Source organism: Chrysemys picta, chromosome 16, assembly GCF_011386835.1.
Source record: "Chrysemys picta bellii isolate R12L10 chromosome 16, ASM1138683v2, whole genome shotgun sequence".
NCBI lineage: Eukaryota > Metazoa > Chordata > Testudines > Emydidae > Chrysemys > Chrysemys picta.
The window spans coordinates 11477681-11494205 of record NC_088806.1 but is presented as its reverse complement, the minus strand read 5'-3'; the positions used below and the strand labels follow the sequence as shown (position 1 = coordinate 11494205).

Genomic DNA, 16525 nt, shown 5'->3' with positions numbered 1-16525 from the left:
CTTTCAATGGCATTTTGGCCCCGGGAGGAGGAATTTACCCAAATATTCCCCTTTCCAATTTTCAGAGGGGTCCCAAAGGTCTGCCCCCTTCTGGGGTCTTAAATGTTTTTTCTCCTGATGTTACTGCTGCTGTAATATTTGAGTGCTGTTTTAATTCTCTGTACCCAACCTGTTTTCCAGTTTTTCTATTCATTGCTTGCCTGGGCCCGATCCTGCTTTTTCCAATAAACAGTTCCTTTTTATGGGCACAAGCCTTGTTCCACTACCAATTTAGCAAGGAGGGTGGGCTTTTTAACTAGCCCCCACCCTTCCTGGTCCCGTTTCTTAAACATTTTCCTCAAAATTGTGAAATTACCACAATATTACTTACAAAAAAAACAAAACAAACAAACATAAACCACACTACACTGCCCAAAAGTCTATATCCTTCAGAGTTTGGTTTAACAGAACAAGATTTGTATCTTATGTTTTTAACCCACTCTGGGCCAGAGGGAGAGAAGCTAAGCTTCCCTCTGTATTGCTCGGCCTTCTACCACCAAGGGTTCATACACCAAAAATAAAAACCCCTCCCAGGGGCAGAGCGAGAAACCCTAACTTCTCCTCTTATGCTCAGATATGCTACGACTGAGGGTGTATGCACCTTTTCTTGAACATTTTTAAAAGCTTGTTTAAACTTTCCTGTTGCTCCTGATATCGTTTAGCGAGTGACACAGCCTAGATTCTGAAATCATAGCTTATTAAATTTCCTCGTCACACCTGACACCGGTCAGCGAGCGACACAGTCTAGATTCTGAAATCATAGCTTATATTTGTTATTTTTTTGCTACCTATTCAGAGGCCAGCAGGTTTGGTTAACTAGATTGTATTATGCTAAGTTTACTTGGTGGTGTGCACACCAATGTTTACAATAACTGAGGCATTTTACCAATATTCCCCTTTCGCAATTCTCCACCAAAATGTTATACCAATAAAAACTAGCAGGATCTTATTAAAGGGGACAAGATAAAGATGCTACATTTATTATAACAATTTGATTTATGACCAATAACTAATATCTTAATCCTTATACGCACACATTATACCTAATACCTATATGTACGTACATACGTACACACACACACACACACACACACACACGTTCTGCAGCTGCTGCATAGTTACCAGTCCTGCTTGGGTTCGTAGCTTGTGGCGGCTAACTGGCCAGGAAAGCCAGGCACAAGGACGAGCTGCGTCTCTGTTGGGCATGCACCGATGCCCTTCCATGTTGGCAGCAGAATGTTACCCTCCTCCAAAGTTTTCCATTTCACCCATCCTTTTTGTAGGCTTTAGTTTGAATCCAGAGTCTATAGGTCTTGCTGTGTCATGCTGCCTCTGGGTTTGGTGATTGATCACCCATCAATTGCAGACATGACTTTCAGCCTTGGACCGGGCTGTGATCTTCCTTCTATTGTATAATAAGCGACAGGCCATTGGGAGTCCCCGTGTTCCTGAGTCAACACCCCCGGTACTATTCCATCCTTCTCCTGACAAAAGAGGGTGAAGGTTTTAGAGTAATCGGGTATGCCCAAGGCTGGGGCACTAGCCAATTGTTCTTTAAGAGTTTTGAAAGCGGTTTCAGCTGTTTGGGTCTAGGGGAGGGATTCCGGCACATCCTTGTGGGCTAGGTTATGTAAAAGCTTGGCAATAGAGGCGTATTCAGCTATCCATTGCCAGCAATAGCCTGCCATTCCAAGAAAGCCACGCAGTTGCTTTTTAGTAGCGGGTCTGGGAATCTGTAGTAGTGCTTTAATTGTATTGTGAACAAGTGTCTCTCTCCTGCGGTCAAATCGTGCCCTAAGTAGTGGACTCAGGGAAGACAGAGTTGCAGCTTTGATTTGGAAGCTTTATGTCCCCTTTCTGCCAGAGCCTGCAGCAGGATGAGAGAATCCACCTGACAAACCTCTAACGTTGGAGAGGCTATCAGGAGATTGTCCACATATTGTACTAAAACGTGGACCCTTTAGGAAGCGTAACATTCTCCAGGTCCTTCCTGAGAATCTGGCAGAAAATGGTAGGCAATTCCGTGTAACCTTGTGGCAGTCTGGTCCAGGTATACTGCAGGCCCTGAAAAGTAAAGGCAAACAGATACTGGCTTTCTGGGTGAATGGGGATGGAGAAAAAGGCTGAGCATAAATCTACTACTGTGAAGTAGGTAGCAGAGGGGGGGATGCACGAGAGAATGGTTGCAGGTTTGGGCACAACTGGGAACAGGGGGTGCACTACTGCATTTACAGCTCTCAGGACCTGAACAAAATGCCATTTCCCTGTACCCGGTTTTCGGACAGGTAGGATTGGGGTATTACATTCACTACTAGTTTGAACAATAACCCCCTGTTGAATCAGGGAGACCAAAACTGGCCTGATCCCCTCCTCTGCAGCTTTAGAAAGGGGGTATTGTGGGATTCTGGGAAGGGACTTAGTTGGGTCTAACCGAATTTTGACAGGCTGTGCCGATTCTATACAGCCCACTTGATTTGGATCTTCCTCCCACAAAGCTGGGGGAACTAGGGCCAATATTTCCTTTTGAACTGGGGAGAGATCAGGGCCTGTTGTTTTGTCGGGGGAGTGTGCCTTCAGGACCCCCAAGACCTCGTGCTGTGCGGCCTCCGGAGCCTCCAGGAACACCCCTTTAGGAGTACAGAAGATAGAACAGTTTAATTTACATAACAGATCCCTTCCCAGGAGGTTGACGGGGGAACAAGGGCTGAGGAGAAAGGCATGTTGTTCTGTCAAAGGGCTTATTGATATCAACAATGGGGTTGACACAGGATGGGGGATAGGGACACTACCGACCCCCACTGCATTAATAACTTCCCCAGATAAGGGAAGGGAGGGGAATTCCTCCACTCGCAGTGTGGACCGAGAAGCTCCGATGTCCACTAAGCACTTTACCAGGGTTTTGTTAATGGTGCAGGTAACATAAGGGCCAGATTGATCCAAGGGGGGATAACTGGGGCAATAAGGTCACATAAGGTCTCATGGCTGTCCTATGTATAGTCCACCTGTGCGGGTGGTTGGGGTGCAGCCAGCGGGCCCTCCCACTGTGGGGCCTGGGCCCTTCCTTGCTCTCTCTAGTCCCATCGATTTCGATGGGGGCAGGCCCTTTTGATGTGTCCCTCCTCTCCACATCCATAGCAGTAAAAGGCTGGCGGGCGTCCGGTGGCTCCACCTGTTCGTGTCATAGCCGCAAAGGGTATTTCTCCCCTGGTGTTTCCTTCCCCATACCTATAGGGTCAATTGGGTTCCTTCCCATTGTACGATTTCCTTTCCTTGTATCTTGGGGTTTAAATTATTGATTTGGAGAGCCATTAGGTGGGTCTCCGCTTCTTCCCTTTTTTTCTCGCTTTGGTGGTAATAATGTTGGGCTGCAGCTAGGATTTCCTTTAAACCCTTTCCTTCCCAACCCACTAGACCCAGGGGTAATTGTTCACTAATTTTTGGGCGGAGACCCTGGACAAAAACAGCCACGATAGCTTGCTCTGCTTGGGTTTCAGTGTTATTAATGCCCGAGTATTTTTCAAAGACCAATTTTAACCGGTCCAAATAATCAGCAGGTTTATAACAAAGGTTACTTTGTTTGCAAGTGTTTATTTTAGTCCAATCGGCCTTTGTTGGGCAGGCCTTAAGAATAGCTTCTAACAATTTTCTCCTCATCTCGTTAATGGTTCTCTATCTGGCTCCACTTTGTCTGTCCACTCCATTGTTTCATAAAGATGCCTCTGTGTTTCCCTGGGCATTACGCTTCTCAGGAATTGGTCTAGGTCTCCCATAGTGGGATTATAACAATTTATAACAACCTCCTACTTCTCTTTAAAGTGGAGAGGGTCATCCCGAATTTTTGGGAATTTAAGGCCCAGAGTGCCCATATCTGTTGGGCTCCAAGGGGTATGGACCTCCGTTACCCCACCGTCCAGTGCAGGGAGTTGTCTTAAGGGAAAATTTCTTACCTCATGGGAGGTCCCAATTTTCCCATCTGGGCTGGTTTTGAGCTTCCGTACAAGCTCCCTTTGAGCCTTACTTACATCTCCTAAGATCTCCTCCATTTCTCTAAATTTACTGGGGCGGACTTCTTCCCCCCCCTCTTTTAATTTGTCCGAGCGGGCCACTTGCTGCCTAGTACGGTAGGCTGGGCCAGGAGATATGCGCAGCATCTCAGCCAACTGGTCTGCCTGGTCGAAGATGCGGTGCATACATTTCTCCAATTCCCCAACCGGGGAACTTGGAGAGGATACTAAGGGTATTATAGATTCCGTGGGGGAAGAGGGAGCGGGCTGGTGTCCACTCACCTCGTCCTCATCCTCGAAGCCCGCCCCCCCATAGTGGGGAACTCGCTATGGCTGCTCCCCCTCTGGTTGCCCCTGGGGTACCCGGGCTTGCCTAGGCGGTCTCCCATGATCCAAATAAAAATCTTTGGGCGTTGGTTAAAGGGAGGGGGTACCATCGGGGCCCGGGGAGCTGAGGGTATTTGTCTAACGGGGAACATAGGGGCAGGCAGGGGAGTTAAGGGTTTAGATTGAACTTCCTTCAATTGTTTTTTTGCTTCTTCTAATTAGGCCTTAACCTTCTCATGGGAGTTATTTAGACTTCGTTGAATGGACTCAGCGTCGCTTTTCCATTTCCCCATACCAATTAAAAAATGCATCCCACTGGGTTTGATTTGCCTTGTAAACTAATAAGGCGCCCCAAAGGTGCAAAATCTTTTTAAAATCAAAAGTCCCTTCCTCCAGGAACTGCAAACTTGGATTATCCCTTGTGTTCCAATTCCACTCCTTTAAAATTTTGCAGGTCAGGGGCCCATAGTTGGAATGCATATACGCGGCCGGAGTATCGTTTTCCGGTGCTGGGACCTGCTTGGACTGTGAGGTTCCCATGGTCAGATGGTTCTGCCTCAACACTCCCTAAACGATCAAACAAGACAGTATTATGGTGATAAACCCCGTATTGCCTAACTGTTCAGTGAATATTATGGCGTTAAATCAATTAAGCAGACCCAGCCGCTCATAAACAAGGAATGGCGTTTCTTTTCCCTTCACCCGGCCCCACCCCAAGCCCGACAGACTTGCAGTGCCTCTGTCAGTGGGATCATAGCGATCCGGCCAGAGAAGGCACAATCAGAGTTCTCTCACTGAGGCACAGGTGATCAGTTAAACAAGCAGAACCAGTCACTCGTAAACAAGGAGTGGATCTCCCCTTCTTCCCCCCCCCCCCCCCAGGGCTCTACATCAAGCCTGGCAGACCTGTAGTGCCTCTGTCGGTACCAGATGCAGCACCCCACCCGGGGATGACCCGAAAGGCTTGATTCACCTTAATTCTATATCCATATAGTGAATTAGATCTGGACAATGCAACCCCTCCCCTTTTTCCGTGAGTGAGGGTTAAGTACTTAATGAAGCAATTTGCTAGAAAAAAAACACTTCCTGACTATTAAAAGCAATATTTCTCTAAATCCTAGCCACTAGAACACTGCGGTAAGTCTCGGTCTCTTTTCCAGGCGAGGCCACCTCCCCAAGCCTCCTTTACAGGCGAGGCCAACTCCCTAAGCCTCCTTTTCCAGGCGAGGCGAACTCCTCAACATTCACACCAATGGGGAGGATTTATAAGGGAGGTCCTCGCACACCCCACTTCAAGCAAAGAGCACCGGCCCATCTTTTAAAGGAACGGGGTAGGATACCCTATTGCCTCCGGTATGGTGGGCGATTTCCAGGGACTTCCCCTCTCTCCGCGCAAGGGGAGGGAGCCCATGGCTCCAAAAGGAAGATCTGGTGTAAGGTTTTGGTCGTAGGTCAACCACACAGAAGGGTCAGGAAAGGCGCAGTCCCTGCACACCCCTCCCCCAGCAGAGAGCACCGGCCCGCCTTCAAGAGAACGGGATGGGTTACTCTACTGCCTAGGAGTACGTGGGCGGTTTCCCAGGGCCTCCCTGCTCTCTGAGCAAGGAGGGGCTCCTCAGCACTTCAAGGGAAACAGGTGGGATCACCTTAAGGCCCACAATCACACAGCACACCTAATTCGGGACTTCATTACGGCATTCTGTCACACTGCCAGCCTATTGCTGGTGGGAACCCTGCCAACCCCTCTCGGCTGCTCCGGGACTCCCTGGATGCCCAGCTTACTTCACAGTAGGGATCCAGGGATTCCTTGAATTTCTGCCCCACCCACTGTAGGATCCATCTTTTCCCAGGGTCACCCAGCAGCCGGTCAATCATCCTCTGGGGGGACCAGTCCCCGAAGGCCGAGCCACACGAAGCAGCTGACTAACACAAAGTAGGAAGCTATAAAAGCAAAGCACAGGAGCTTGGCGTACTCCTTGTTCTCGCCGGGTCTCATCACATAATAAACAAATTCCCTGTCCTCAGGGGGGCCAAACGACTTCCCCGTTCTCATCGGGATCAGAAATCTTAATCTACACTTCCTCACGCTGTCCGTGCACAGCTCCTCCCTTAATAGGACAGTGAGCTATGCCTGTACGTAGGTAGAAAGCATCAAATGCTTCCCTGTCAGTTTGTCTATCCCTAGTCCTCGGGCCTTTCCACCCGAGTTGCAGCAGCCACCCTGGAATCAGTGACGGTTTCCTTTATGTCCTGGGGAGACCACCCAGCCTATTCACCCTCTGTTCCTGCCTGAATAATCTACTGTCATCCGAAACTTGTTTTTATACTGGGTTGGCACTCTAAAAGTGTTTAACTGCCAAACGCATGTCCCAGTAATTTCACTGAGGCTGTCCCAAGGAAACGGTTGGGTCTAAGACCCTTGTGTACTCATAACACAAAACAGACAGTTCCCGACGCGCCCCCCCCAGCATATAGCCTAAGTAAACAATGATAGAGATAGCGCAGCATGATGCAAGAGATTAAACAGCAGCCTGCCAAGTAAGTGTGCCAGCAGAGCAAGCATCAGTCAATTGAGTCTGTTTTAGCAAAGTTCAGATCACAGCGTACCCGCCCCGAGCCAGAGCCTACAGGCAACTTCCCACCGAAGCCCAAATAGAGACAATGGTCTCTTACCTGGCACCTGGGGTCAGTGTGGAAGCGGCCTGCGGTCCTCCTGCCCGGAGAGATATCGAGTGATCCCGAACGAGTCCCCAAATTGTCGTGGAAAAAGTCACCCATGCATTGATTTTAGTTCACAGACTCAAGCCTGAGGCCACTTTATTGCAATACGTACCAACGCGTTGGGGTAACAATCCGAAAACTGTCATACCTAGCAGCAGCTCGCAGGCTGCTTTATTCTATCAAACCACAAGCATAGAACAAATAATACATCATTTATGCGAAAATAAGAGTAGGGGTCTGTCCCTTTTTCCCCGGTAGCTTCCTCATTATTTACGAGAACTGTGTGCCTATTGGGTGGGGGGTTTCTTGGTGGTTTTGACATGGATGGTACTTGGCACCAGCGGGGGTGTTGTTTTTTGTCAGGGTACATATTGTTTTCCTGGGTGGGAATGGGGGTTTATTACAGAATGCCCAAAGATGATATGTGATTGGCTGGTGGCAGGTAGCTGGAGGAGTTGGCCTTTACTAGAAGCAATTGCTTCATATAAGCCGTTACTATGTTTCATCAGCAAGCAGTTATCATGTTTTTTTATCTATAAGCGGTTATCACATTGCTAAGGCCTTTCGCGTGACTTCCTCCCCTTCCTCCTCAGGTCATAGCCCATGACCGTATTTGGCAGAGAATTGCACAGCTTAGCTTTGTTCAGGTTCTGGCCTGTACTGTTTTATGTAAAGGCCGTCTGTGCAGTCAGCTTTTGTCAGAGGGCCTGAATTTGGGCCTTCGGTTTTACTCTGGCTGTCATTAAAAAGGCTACCTAGTTCTTTTTCCCCACAAGTGTAACAGAGAGAGACTGCCACTGGGAGGGTTTCACCATGTGTCAGAGGGTTACACCCTGGTGGGAGGGGGCTAGGCCTGTACTGGAAAAAGATCACTCTGCTTCGCAGTGTGGCAGAACCTAGAATGTCCATTAGCAGGGAAAAATCTGGGGGAGGAATCGGCTTGTGGAATGGACAAAAGCCCCATCTGAATTCTCACAAATTGGCCTTCTCTCCCTGGCAGGCTACAGAATAACGTCCACGTTTCACTCCAGATCATCCCGTCCTCCCAGGGGGAAGGAAATGGCTGCAATGGAGCTGGCTCAGGTAAGGGATTATCAGGGAGCTGGTGATGGGTTCTGCTTGGAGAGAGAGGAGCAGTAAAGGCATAGGAGGGTGGGTGCTGCTAGAGGAGGTGGGAGATAGGAACTAACTAGGGTGGAGAAAGGGAGGGGACAGGACGTGACAAACTTGCTGAGACTTGTTCAATCTTGGGTGTAATGTGTTGTCACCCCGGTGTGCAGTCTGGGGGGCTTCTGGGAACCGCTGTGCCCTCTAACCCTGAGCCTGGGCTGGCCCTTCTCACACTGCTTTGCTGGAGATTCAGCCAGCCTCTCCAGGCCTTCTTATCACCCAACAGGACAGCAGGTGGCACCATACACTCAGTTAAGCTACCTGAGTGCTTTACCTAAGCCACTCAAGGACAGACAGAAAACAACCACCAATTTCCCAGCGATAAGTGATAGCAAATAGATCAAAGCAGATTACTTGGCAAATAACCAGAAACTCAAACTGAGCCTAGCATACTAGATAAGAGGTGGGTAAATTATTGCCCGCAGACCACATCCAGCCCGCAGGACCCTCCTGCCCAGCCCCTGAGCTCCTGGTCCCTCCCCTCCTGTTCCCCCTCTGCGGCAGCCACAGCTTGCCCCGCCACTGGCACAATGCTCTGGGCGGTGGGGCTGCGAGCTCCTGGGGCAGTGCCACTGCAGAGCCCAGCCTGAACCGGTGCTGCGTGGTATGTGGCTGTAGTGCTGCCAGCCACCGGTGCTCCAGGAATGGTAAGAGGGCAGGAAGCGGGGGGGTTGTATAGAGGGCAGGGGATTTCGGGGTGGTGGTCAGGAGGTGGGGGTGTGGATAGGGGTCAGGGAGGGTGGCAGGGCCACTCAGAGTGGGGCAAGTGGGGCAGTTTGCCCCGGGCCCTGCAGGAGCCCCCCCAAGAATATAGTATTCTATAGTATTGCAACTTATTTTTGTGGAAGGGGCCCTCAAAATTGCTTTGCCCCAGGCCTCCTGAATCCTAACCGGCCCTCCATACAATTTCCAAAACCCGATGCGACGCTCAGGCCAAAAAGTTTTCCCGCCCCTTTACTAGCTGCATAGAATTTGAATGAGCAGTTTCTCACCCTGACTGATGATTGAAGCAGTCCACAAGCACATCCTCCAGTTTAGTCTTTGTTCCTCAGGTGCTTCCAGGAGTTCTCGTGTCTGGGGAATGAGGCCAAGAGATGATGTCACACCCCACCTTATGTAGCTTTTCCATATGGTGGAAACCCTTTGTTCCAAACTCATTTCCCAGTCCAGTTTATGGAAAAATACAGGTACCAAAATGGAGTTCATTGTCATGTGGTCTGGTCACATGACCTAGCATGCCCTCCTGAGTCATAGTAGCCATGACTCATATGCTGGCTGGAACATTCACAGGAAGGGGAAGCTCTTCCACGATCCATTGTCTTTGTTGATGAGCCATCAGCACTTTCTGGCTTCTTCATTGTTGTACCTGAAAGGCTCGTTGTGGATGTTACCCAGAGTAAGCACACTTGAAATACAGATACATAGTCAATATCCATAACTTCAGATACAAACATGATCCATGCACACAAATAGAATAATCCTATTCAGGAAATTATAACTTTTCCAATGACCCTGCACATGACGTATCTTGCACAAAATACCTCATAATTATGCCCTAATCATATTATAATCCTACCACTATGCTGAATATGGGGTGTAGTGTGAGATAGGTCTTAATTTCAAGACACAGGAGTTGGGAATGGAACTCTTTGTGGAACAGGAAATAACCCCCCAGCCAGGGCTGGGAAAACTTCCCAGACTCCCAGTGCTGGAGCCTGAATCTACTGACACTTTATTAGTTACCACCACCCCCAATCTTTGTGGCAACTGCAAACCTTATCAGTGATGATTTTATATTCTCTTCTAGGTCATTGATAAGAATGGCACAGGGCCAAGAACCAATCCTTGCGGGAACCCGCTAGCAAGAAATCCACTCGACCATGGTTCCCCATTTAAAATCACAGTTTTTAATCTATTTAATGTATGCCATGTGTATTTTGTATCTTTCTAGTTTTCTAGTCAAAATATTGTGCTGAACCAACTCATATGCCTTACAGAAGTCTAGGTATATTACATCAGTACTATTAGCTGCAACCAAACTTTTGATCTCATCCAATAAGGATATCCAGTTAGTTTGATAGGATCTATTGTGTCTAAACCTTTGTTAATGGGTACTAATTATATTACCCCCTGTGAGGGTTTAACCCCTGCGTCACAGGGCAGCACGGCCTAGTGGCCAGACTCCCGGAAATCAGCCCTCGTCACAGGGCAGCACAGCCTAGTGGCCAGAGTCCCTGGTAATTAGCCCTCATCACAGGGCAGTATGGCGTTGTTACTGACTCAGCAGGGGGGTCCTACCGAAACACGCTGAGGCTTACCGGGGTCGAGATACCAGTCCGTCACTCCACCTGCTTCGCTTCCGTTGGAGTCTCCCACAGGTGTCCTGGTTCTCCGTGAATCTCGGGGTCTGTTGCCGCCTCTGGTTCCTCCCGCAGTGGGGCTTCGCACCGCCCTGGAGAGGCCTCGGTTCCCGGTAGCTTCAATAGTGCGTTCTGGTCCTTGGCCGGAGCTCTCCCTATACGTGCTTCTCCTGCAGCCACCAGCCCAGACTGAGCTGAGTTCCCTCTTTTTATACTCCCTGAGCATTTGGAGCATGCTCAGTATGAGCAGGGCGGGACTTCCGCCAACAGAGCTACTTGTCTGGCGCTGCCGGGGATAGTGTGGGGCGGGGCTGCCCCGTCACACCCCCCCTTAATTCTTTATTAATGAAATTCAGTATCGGCTGCTCCATTCTCTTGCCCAGTATCAATTTTAGACTAACACCCTTGTAATGAGAGAGGTCATCTCTTTTACACTTTTTAAATATTGGCACAGCATTAGCTTTATTCCAGTCTTATGGAATTTCCCCAGTGTTCCAAGTCCTAATTAAAATCAACATTAACAGTCCATCACGCTCCTCCACCAGCTCTTTCAAAACTCTTGTTATCTGGACCCACTGATTTAAACACATCTAACTTTAATAGATGGTGTTTAAGGTCCTCATGAGTTACTGTTGGAATGGAAAGGCTGTCGGTGTCAACATCTTATGATAAGAGTTACATCATCTGTTTTCCTCCAAATCCAGGAGAGAAATATTTATTGAACACTTTTACCTCTTCTGCATTATTTTTGATAATTCTACCATTTCCATCTAGTAATTTACCACTACCATTGTTAGGATTAATGTTGTACTTAATATACTTTTAAAAACTTCCTTCTTATTGTCATTGATTGATCATTGATTTCTGATAGCTTCCCTTACCAATTTTCTACAATTCTGACCTTCTAACTTATATTCTTTACTATTGACTTCCCCTTTCTTCCATATATTTTATTTGAAGAGCGTTGGGATTCCTAGCAGGGAGCCACCAGCAGGGTCCAGAGACAGCCCCATGTCCTATATCAAGCTCTGGCTAGTAGGTATGTGATAAATGTGAAGACCCTGCCTCCGTCTGTCAGCTGGGAGACAAAGGTTCTCTCTTTCCACCCTCTGATGCCTCCTGGCTGCTCTAGGCAAGGTGGGGTGGGACTCTGTTAACATGTGCCTCCCGGAGCTTCCATTTACCTGGTGTTGCCTTTCCGTGAATAGTGGGGTTGTTACTGGGGCAGCAGGTACTGAGTGTTGGCCTCTTGCTCTTTCAGGGGCTGGTGACTTTCGAGGAGGTGGCTGTGTATTTCACCAGGGAAGAGTGGGCTCTGCTGCACCCCACTCAGAGAGCCTTCTACAGGGATGTTATGCAGGAGAACTATGAGATGGTGGTCTTACTGGGTAAGGATTCCCGTCCCCTCCGTTTTTTAGAAGCTGTGGGGTCTCTAAAGAACCTGAGTAGTAATAACTTTATACCTTTATTCATCATACAAGTTTTGACAAGTTTCCCTGCCCCCCTTTTTTTGCCTTATCTCCCACCCATAAGTATAATTTTTGGACATGTGTCTTTTTGGTGTTATCGGCCATTTTAAAATTGCATTTAATGTATCGTTTTTGGATACATTAATATCTACATTAATAACTGTAACTTTCATGCCTTTTCCTCATTTTAAGAGGAAAATATGCTCCCTGTAGAATTCTAAATTAAGTAAATAGTGTAGGACTCATGCATGGCTTGTGTGACAATCAGATGACCTCCTCTTTTGATAGGAGAGCGTATAATGTTGCCATTCAGGACCCCACAGGTGAAGGGAGAAGAGAGCTGTGGGAGGGGAGGAGAAGCGGGGGAGTAGATAATTCTGGGGTGCCAGGGCATAGGGAGGGTGTGTATAGGATTAGAGCTAAGAAGCAGCAGGGAGGGATGAGGTAGTGAGAGATGAGGAGGGAACACGAGAAGTTCCTAAGGTGCCGGGAGGTGGTGCCGGCTGAGAGTAATGGGACGAAGTTGAGAGTAGTGTGGTGGAAGGGCACCCAGGAAGTGGGCTGGGTGGGTATGTGGGAGGGAGGGAGGAGAGGTTTGGGGATCTAGAGCTTGAGGGATCCCAGACCTTTAACCCCGAATCCCTATCCAAGCCTTGTTGCTTTAGAGCCTACACTCCAGTTTTATTTCTGTTCAGTTTCACTTAATTGTACATATTCCTCTCCAAATATTATTATTTTAACTCTTGACCTCCCTCTCTCACTCATTACCCCTCTCCTCATATAACCTCCCCATCTCTATGCACAGCGACCCTGGCCACCGATCCTGAGTCCTTGCAGCATTCCTCCCTCCCATACCAGGGCCCCTACCCAGGCACAAATGGGCACTTTGTTCTTGATGTCACAGGGTGGTAGTGTAGCCTGTACGATTTTTACACCTATAAGATTATGTATTGGAGTACAACTTGTCCTTGTACAAGGCTACTCAAAGTTAATGGAGGAGATGAAATTTGGTGAAATACAGAACTTGATTTAATACAGACAATTATAATTGAAATCATAGTAAAAAATCAATATATATAACTATTAAGGTAAATACAATAAAGAGGGTCTTGCACTATGCATACTTACAAATTATGGACACCATTGGAAACAAAAATGGAGGGGCAAGGGAGACCATCAGAAGGGAGGCCCTGCTTCAGTTTACACTGTCTCGGGGACCTGACAAAATGAAAAAATGGTAACTAGGAGAGGTATTTTATCCGCTTTCTTATGGTAGGATGGCTATATACCATATCTGCTCCTTTACTCTGATTACAATAATGTCAATAGTTGCCCCAAACCATTGGGAAGTCCATAATTAAGCATCAAGACTCATGATTTACATCACTTATTTATTAATAATTCCAATATATGAATGCGGTCCAACTGCTGAGATACTTCATAGCAACCTAATTGCTGAAACCTGCCCCAAACTTCCTTCTTTCAGAATCCTGTGGCGTATTGCATGTGTTTGTGGTTCCTCGTTAGTCTCTCAAAATTGGGGTGCAAAATATCTGACATGGAATTCTCTCCTTAGGCCTATTCAGGTAAATCCCAGACTTCAGCATAACTACTCCCACAGAGCCTTAACCTAATATAAGACCCTTTATTGTAGCAAGCTAAGGCTATGTCTACACTATTGCGATAATTCAACCTATGCTGCACAACTCCAGCTACATGAATAACGTAGCTGGAGTCGATGTACCTTAGGTAGAGTTACCGCAGGGTCTACTTACCTTATTCTTCTCATCAGGGTAGAGTACAGGGTTCGACTGCAGAGAGATCTGTAGTCGATTTGGTGGGTCTTTACTAGCCCTGCTACATCGACCACCGGTGGATTGATCTCAGAGCTTTGATCCCGGCTGTAGTGTAGTATCTGCCCTTAATAACCCATTTATATATTATGATCACCGCCTTGTCCCTCCATGCATGTTCCAAGCTAATAAGCAATACTCTGATAATGCATCCGAAGAAGTGGGCTGTAGTCCACGAAAGCTTATGCTCTAATAAATTTGTTAGTCTCTAAGGTGCCACAAGTACTCCTGTTCTTTTTACTCTGATAATGACATTTTACCTCTAGCGTGTATAAAATTGCCCACAAGACATGAGACTAGGTCATAGATCATAAAATCAGGTTGGGGTCAGCAGGAGTGAGAGTTTGAAGAGAGTCTTGTCCCCCATCTGCAGCAGCCACAAGCTGTCTTCCCTCCAGGCTCCTTGGATCTTTGAGCCTGTCCCTCCTAGGTTGCGTGGCCCAGTTCTTGTTTCTTACATTGTCTTTTTCTGAAAGTATTAGAGGCTGTTGTTCCTGAATTTTAGTGTTTAATTCCCCAGCCTTCTCCACACACTGGGGGAGTTTAATTCTCCCTCCCATTACACCTGAGTCACTAGATTTCCTAATTTCCCCAAAATGTGCTTTTGCGATGTCACAGTTCTGGGGTAGCTAAGCCTTTGACCTGCCTCCACGGTCTGCTCAAGGAATGCCCTCTCAAGCATCAGGCCTCTAGCCAGCCCCTCTCTATGGGTGAGGACCCACATGCCTCTCCTTTTTGACTAAGGTATGAGGATTGCAGCTTCTCCTCCACTGTGTTCACTGGAATAAGCTCCAGCTCCTGTGCTTTGCTCTCTCTCCAAGGGATGTGAGCTGTGTGTGTGTGTGTGTGTGTGAGATAGAGGTGGGAATTTTGGTGATACTTGTATGATGCCAATACACACCTCAGTTTCCCTCTGTGATTGGTATTGCTATGATTATAAAGAGCAGGAGACATGAGGTGTTTTGTCACGTAGCTGTCATGGGGTGATATGAATAGATCATTAAGGTCTGGCTGGGACCAACCTACATCGATGGAATACCTGACAGAGACAAAGGAATAATTATTACCTGTCCATGGGAGGATATCTGCTTGGATGAGTGAAGCATACATGGACTCATTATGTTTTTGGGAGCCGGAAGAACTGGGCTCGCAGACACAGGAAGCTCTACCGGAGCGAAGACAAATGGACAGTCACAGTGAAAGGAAACCAAAGTGTTTTCTACAGCAGCAGGGCTCCAGGGCATTGGCCAATATGGACTATATTGTCTTCTTTGCTTCTCTGTCCTAATCTAAGGACTTTCCAAAGCTCAGTTGACTAATAAGCTCTGCAATGTTTTAAAAGTCTGCCCAGTGTCACAGCAAACTGAGGAACAGTCTCTGACCAGGAGTGTCGTTCAGCTGGACCTGCTGGCAGAGCTCACAGGTTGAAATAGGAGTGTTGAAGCCAGAGGCTCAGTCTCAGGTGTTGAAGCTACATCGCCTATCCTTGTGGAAGAATGGGACCCCTTGGAGGCCTAGTGCACTCAAGGGGCACCTCCTAAGGACTGTTTAAAAGCCAGAGCATTGCACAGTTCTTCGAGTGCTTGCTCATATCGATTCCAATTAAGTGTGCACGTGCCGCGTGCACGATCGTCGGAGAAATTTTCTACCCTAGCAACACCCGGTGGGTCGGCTGTGGAGCCCCCTCGAGTGGCGCTTTCATGGCACTGGATATATACACCAGCCAACCCGGCGCCCCCTCAGTTCCTTCTTACCGCTCCTGACGGTCATTGGAACTGTGGAGCGCGGCATAGCTGTTCTCCACTCTCCCTAGCTTAACCTGTTAGTTCTTATAGATAGTTGTAGTTATAGTTGTAGTTATATTCTTTAAAAAGGAGCGGGACTTTAGATTCAAGCAGCTCCTGATGGAGGCGGCACTTAGCCCAGATCCTCCCTCGGTGCCCCTGCGGCACCTACCGGTACTGCACCACAAGCAGACGCAGATAAGGCCTCACGGCACTGTCCTCCCTCGGCACTGCGTCCACCACAAGCGCCTCGGCGCCGTTCCCTGTCTCCGGGACATAAGAGATCCTGCAAGACACAGGAGGCCGCTGTCCTAGAGGCACCGGCTCCCCCAGCACCGGTGGTAGAGGCAGACGTGGCTCTAGAGCGCCAGAAGGTGCAGATATCTTCAACACCATTGACTCCGGCCCCGGATGTAGGGCCGTTGAGTCCGGTGCGGACTGGCTCACCGCCTCGTTTGGTTGTGGAGCCCTGTCTCCCGTCTACTCCGGAGACCTTTGCGATGGCGAAAGACTTCATCACCCTCACGAAGCCGGTGCCATCTCAGCCCGCGGCACCGCCTGCTCTTTGGACCGCGCAATCCAGGGACAGGCCTGCCCTGGTACACCCGCCATCTCCGAGCATGGACTCGCGGCACTGCTTCAGGTCTCGGAGCAGGTCCCGACGCCACTCGCAGTCCCGGCACCGACCTTCACCCCGGCACCGGTCGTACTCGTGGCCTAGGTCTTCTTCAGGGCACCGATCTACGTCTCGGCACCGTCAGGACCATTGGTACTGATCGGAGTCTAGGCGTAGTTCTC

The 16525-nt window shown here is 48.4% G+C and overlaps 1 protein-coding gene across 14 annotated transcripts in view; it reads left to right on the top strand.

Moving 5' to 3' along the window:
- LOC101944996 (zinc finger protein OZF-like) overlaps positions 1 to 16525 on the top strand; it is a 112927-nt gene that overhangs the window by 14650 nt on the left and 81752 nt on the right. For 6 of the 14 annotated variants that reach the window (XM_065569445.1, XM_065569443.1, XM_065569464.1 and 3 more), the window contains exon 2: positions 8092 to 8174. The exons of 1 other annotated variant lie outside the window; for it this stretch is intronic. In XM_065569445.1, the coding sequence (XP_065425517.1) occupies positions 8092 to 8174 (83 nt within the window). Of the gene's footprint in view, positions 1 to 8091; positions 8175 to 8231; positions 11661 to 11882; positions 12010 to 16525 lie in introns of those variants that run through there. 7 more of the 14 variants (XM_065569456.1, XM_065569452.1, XM_065569453.1 and 4 more) reach the window with 6 other exon arrangements.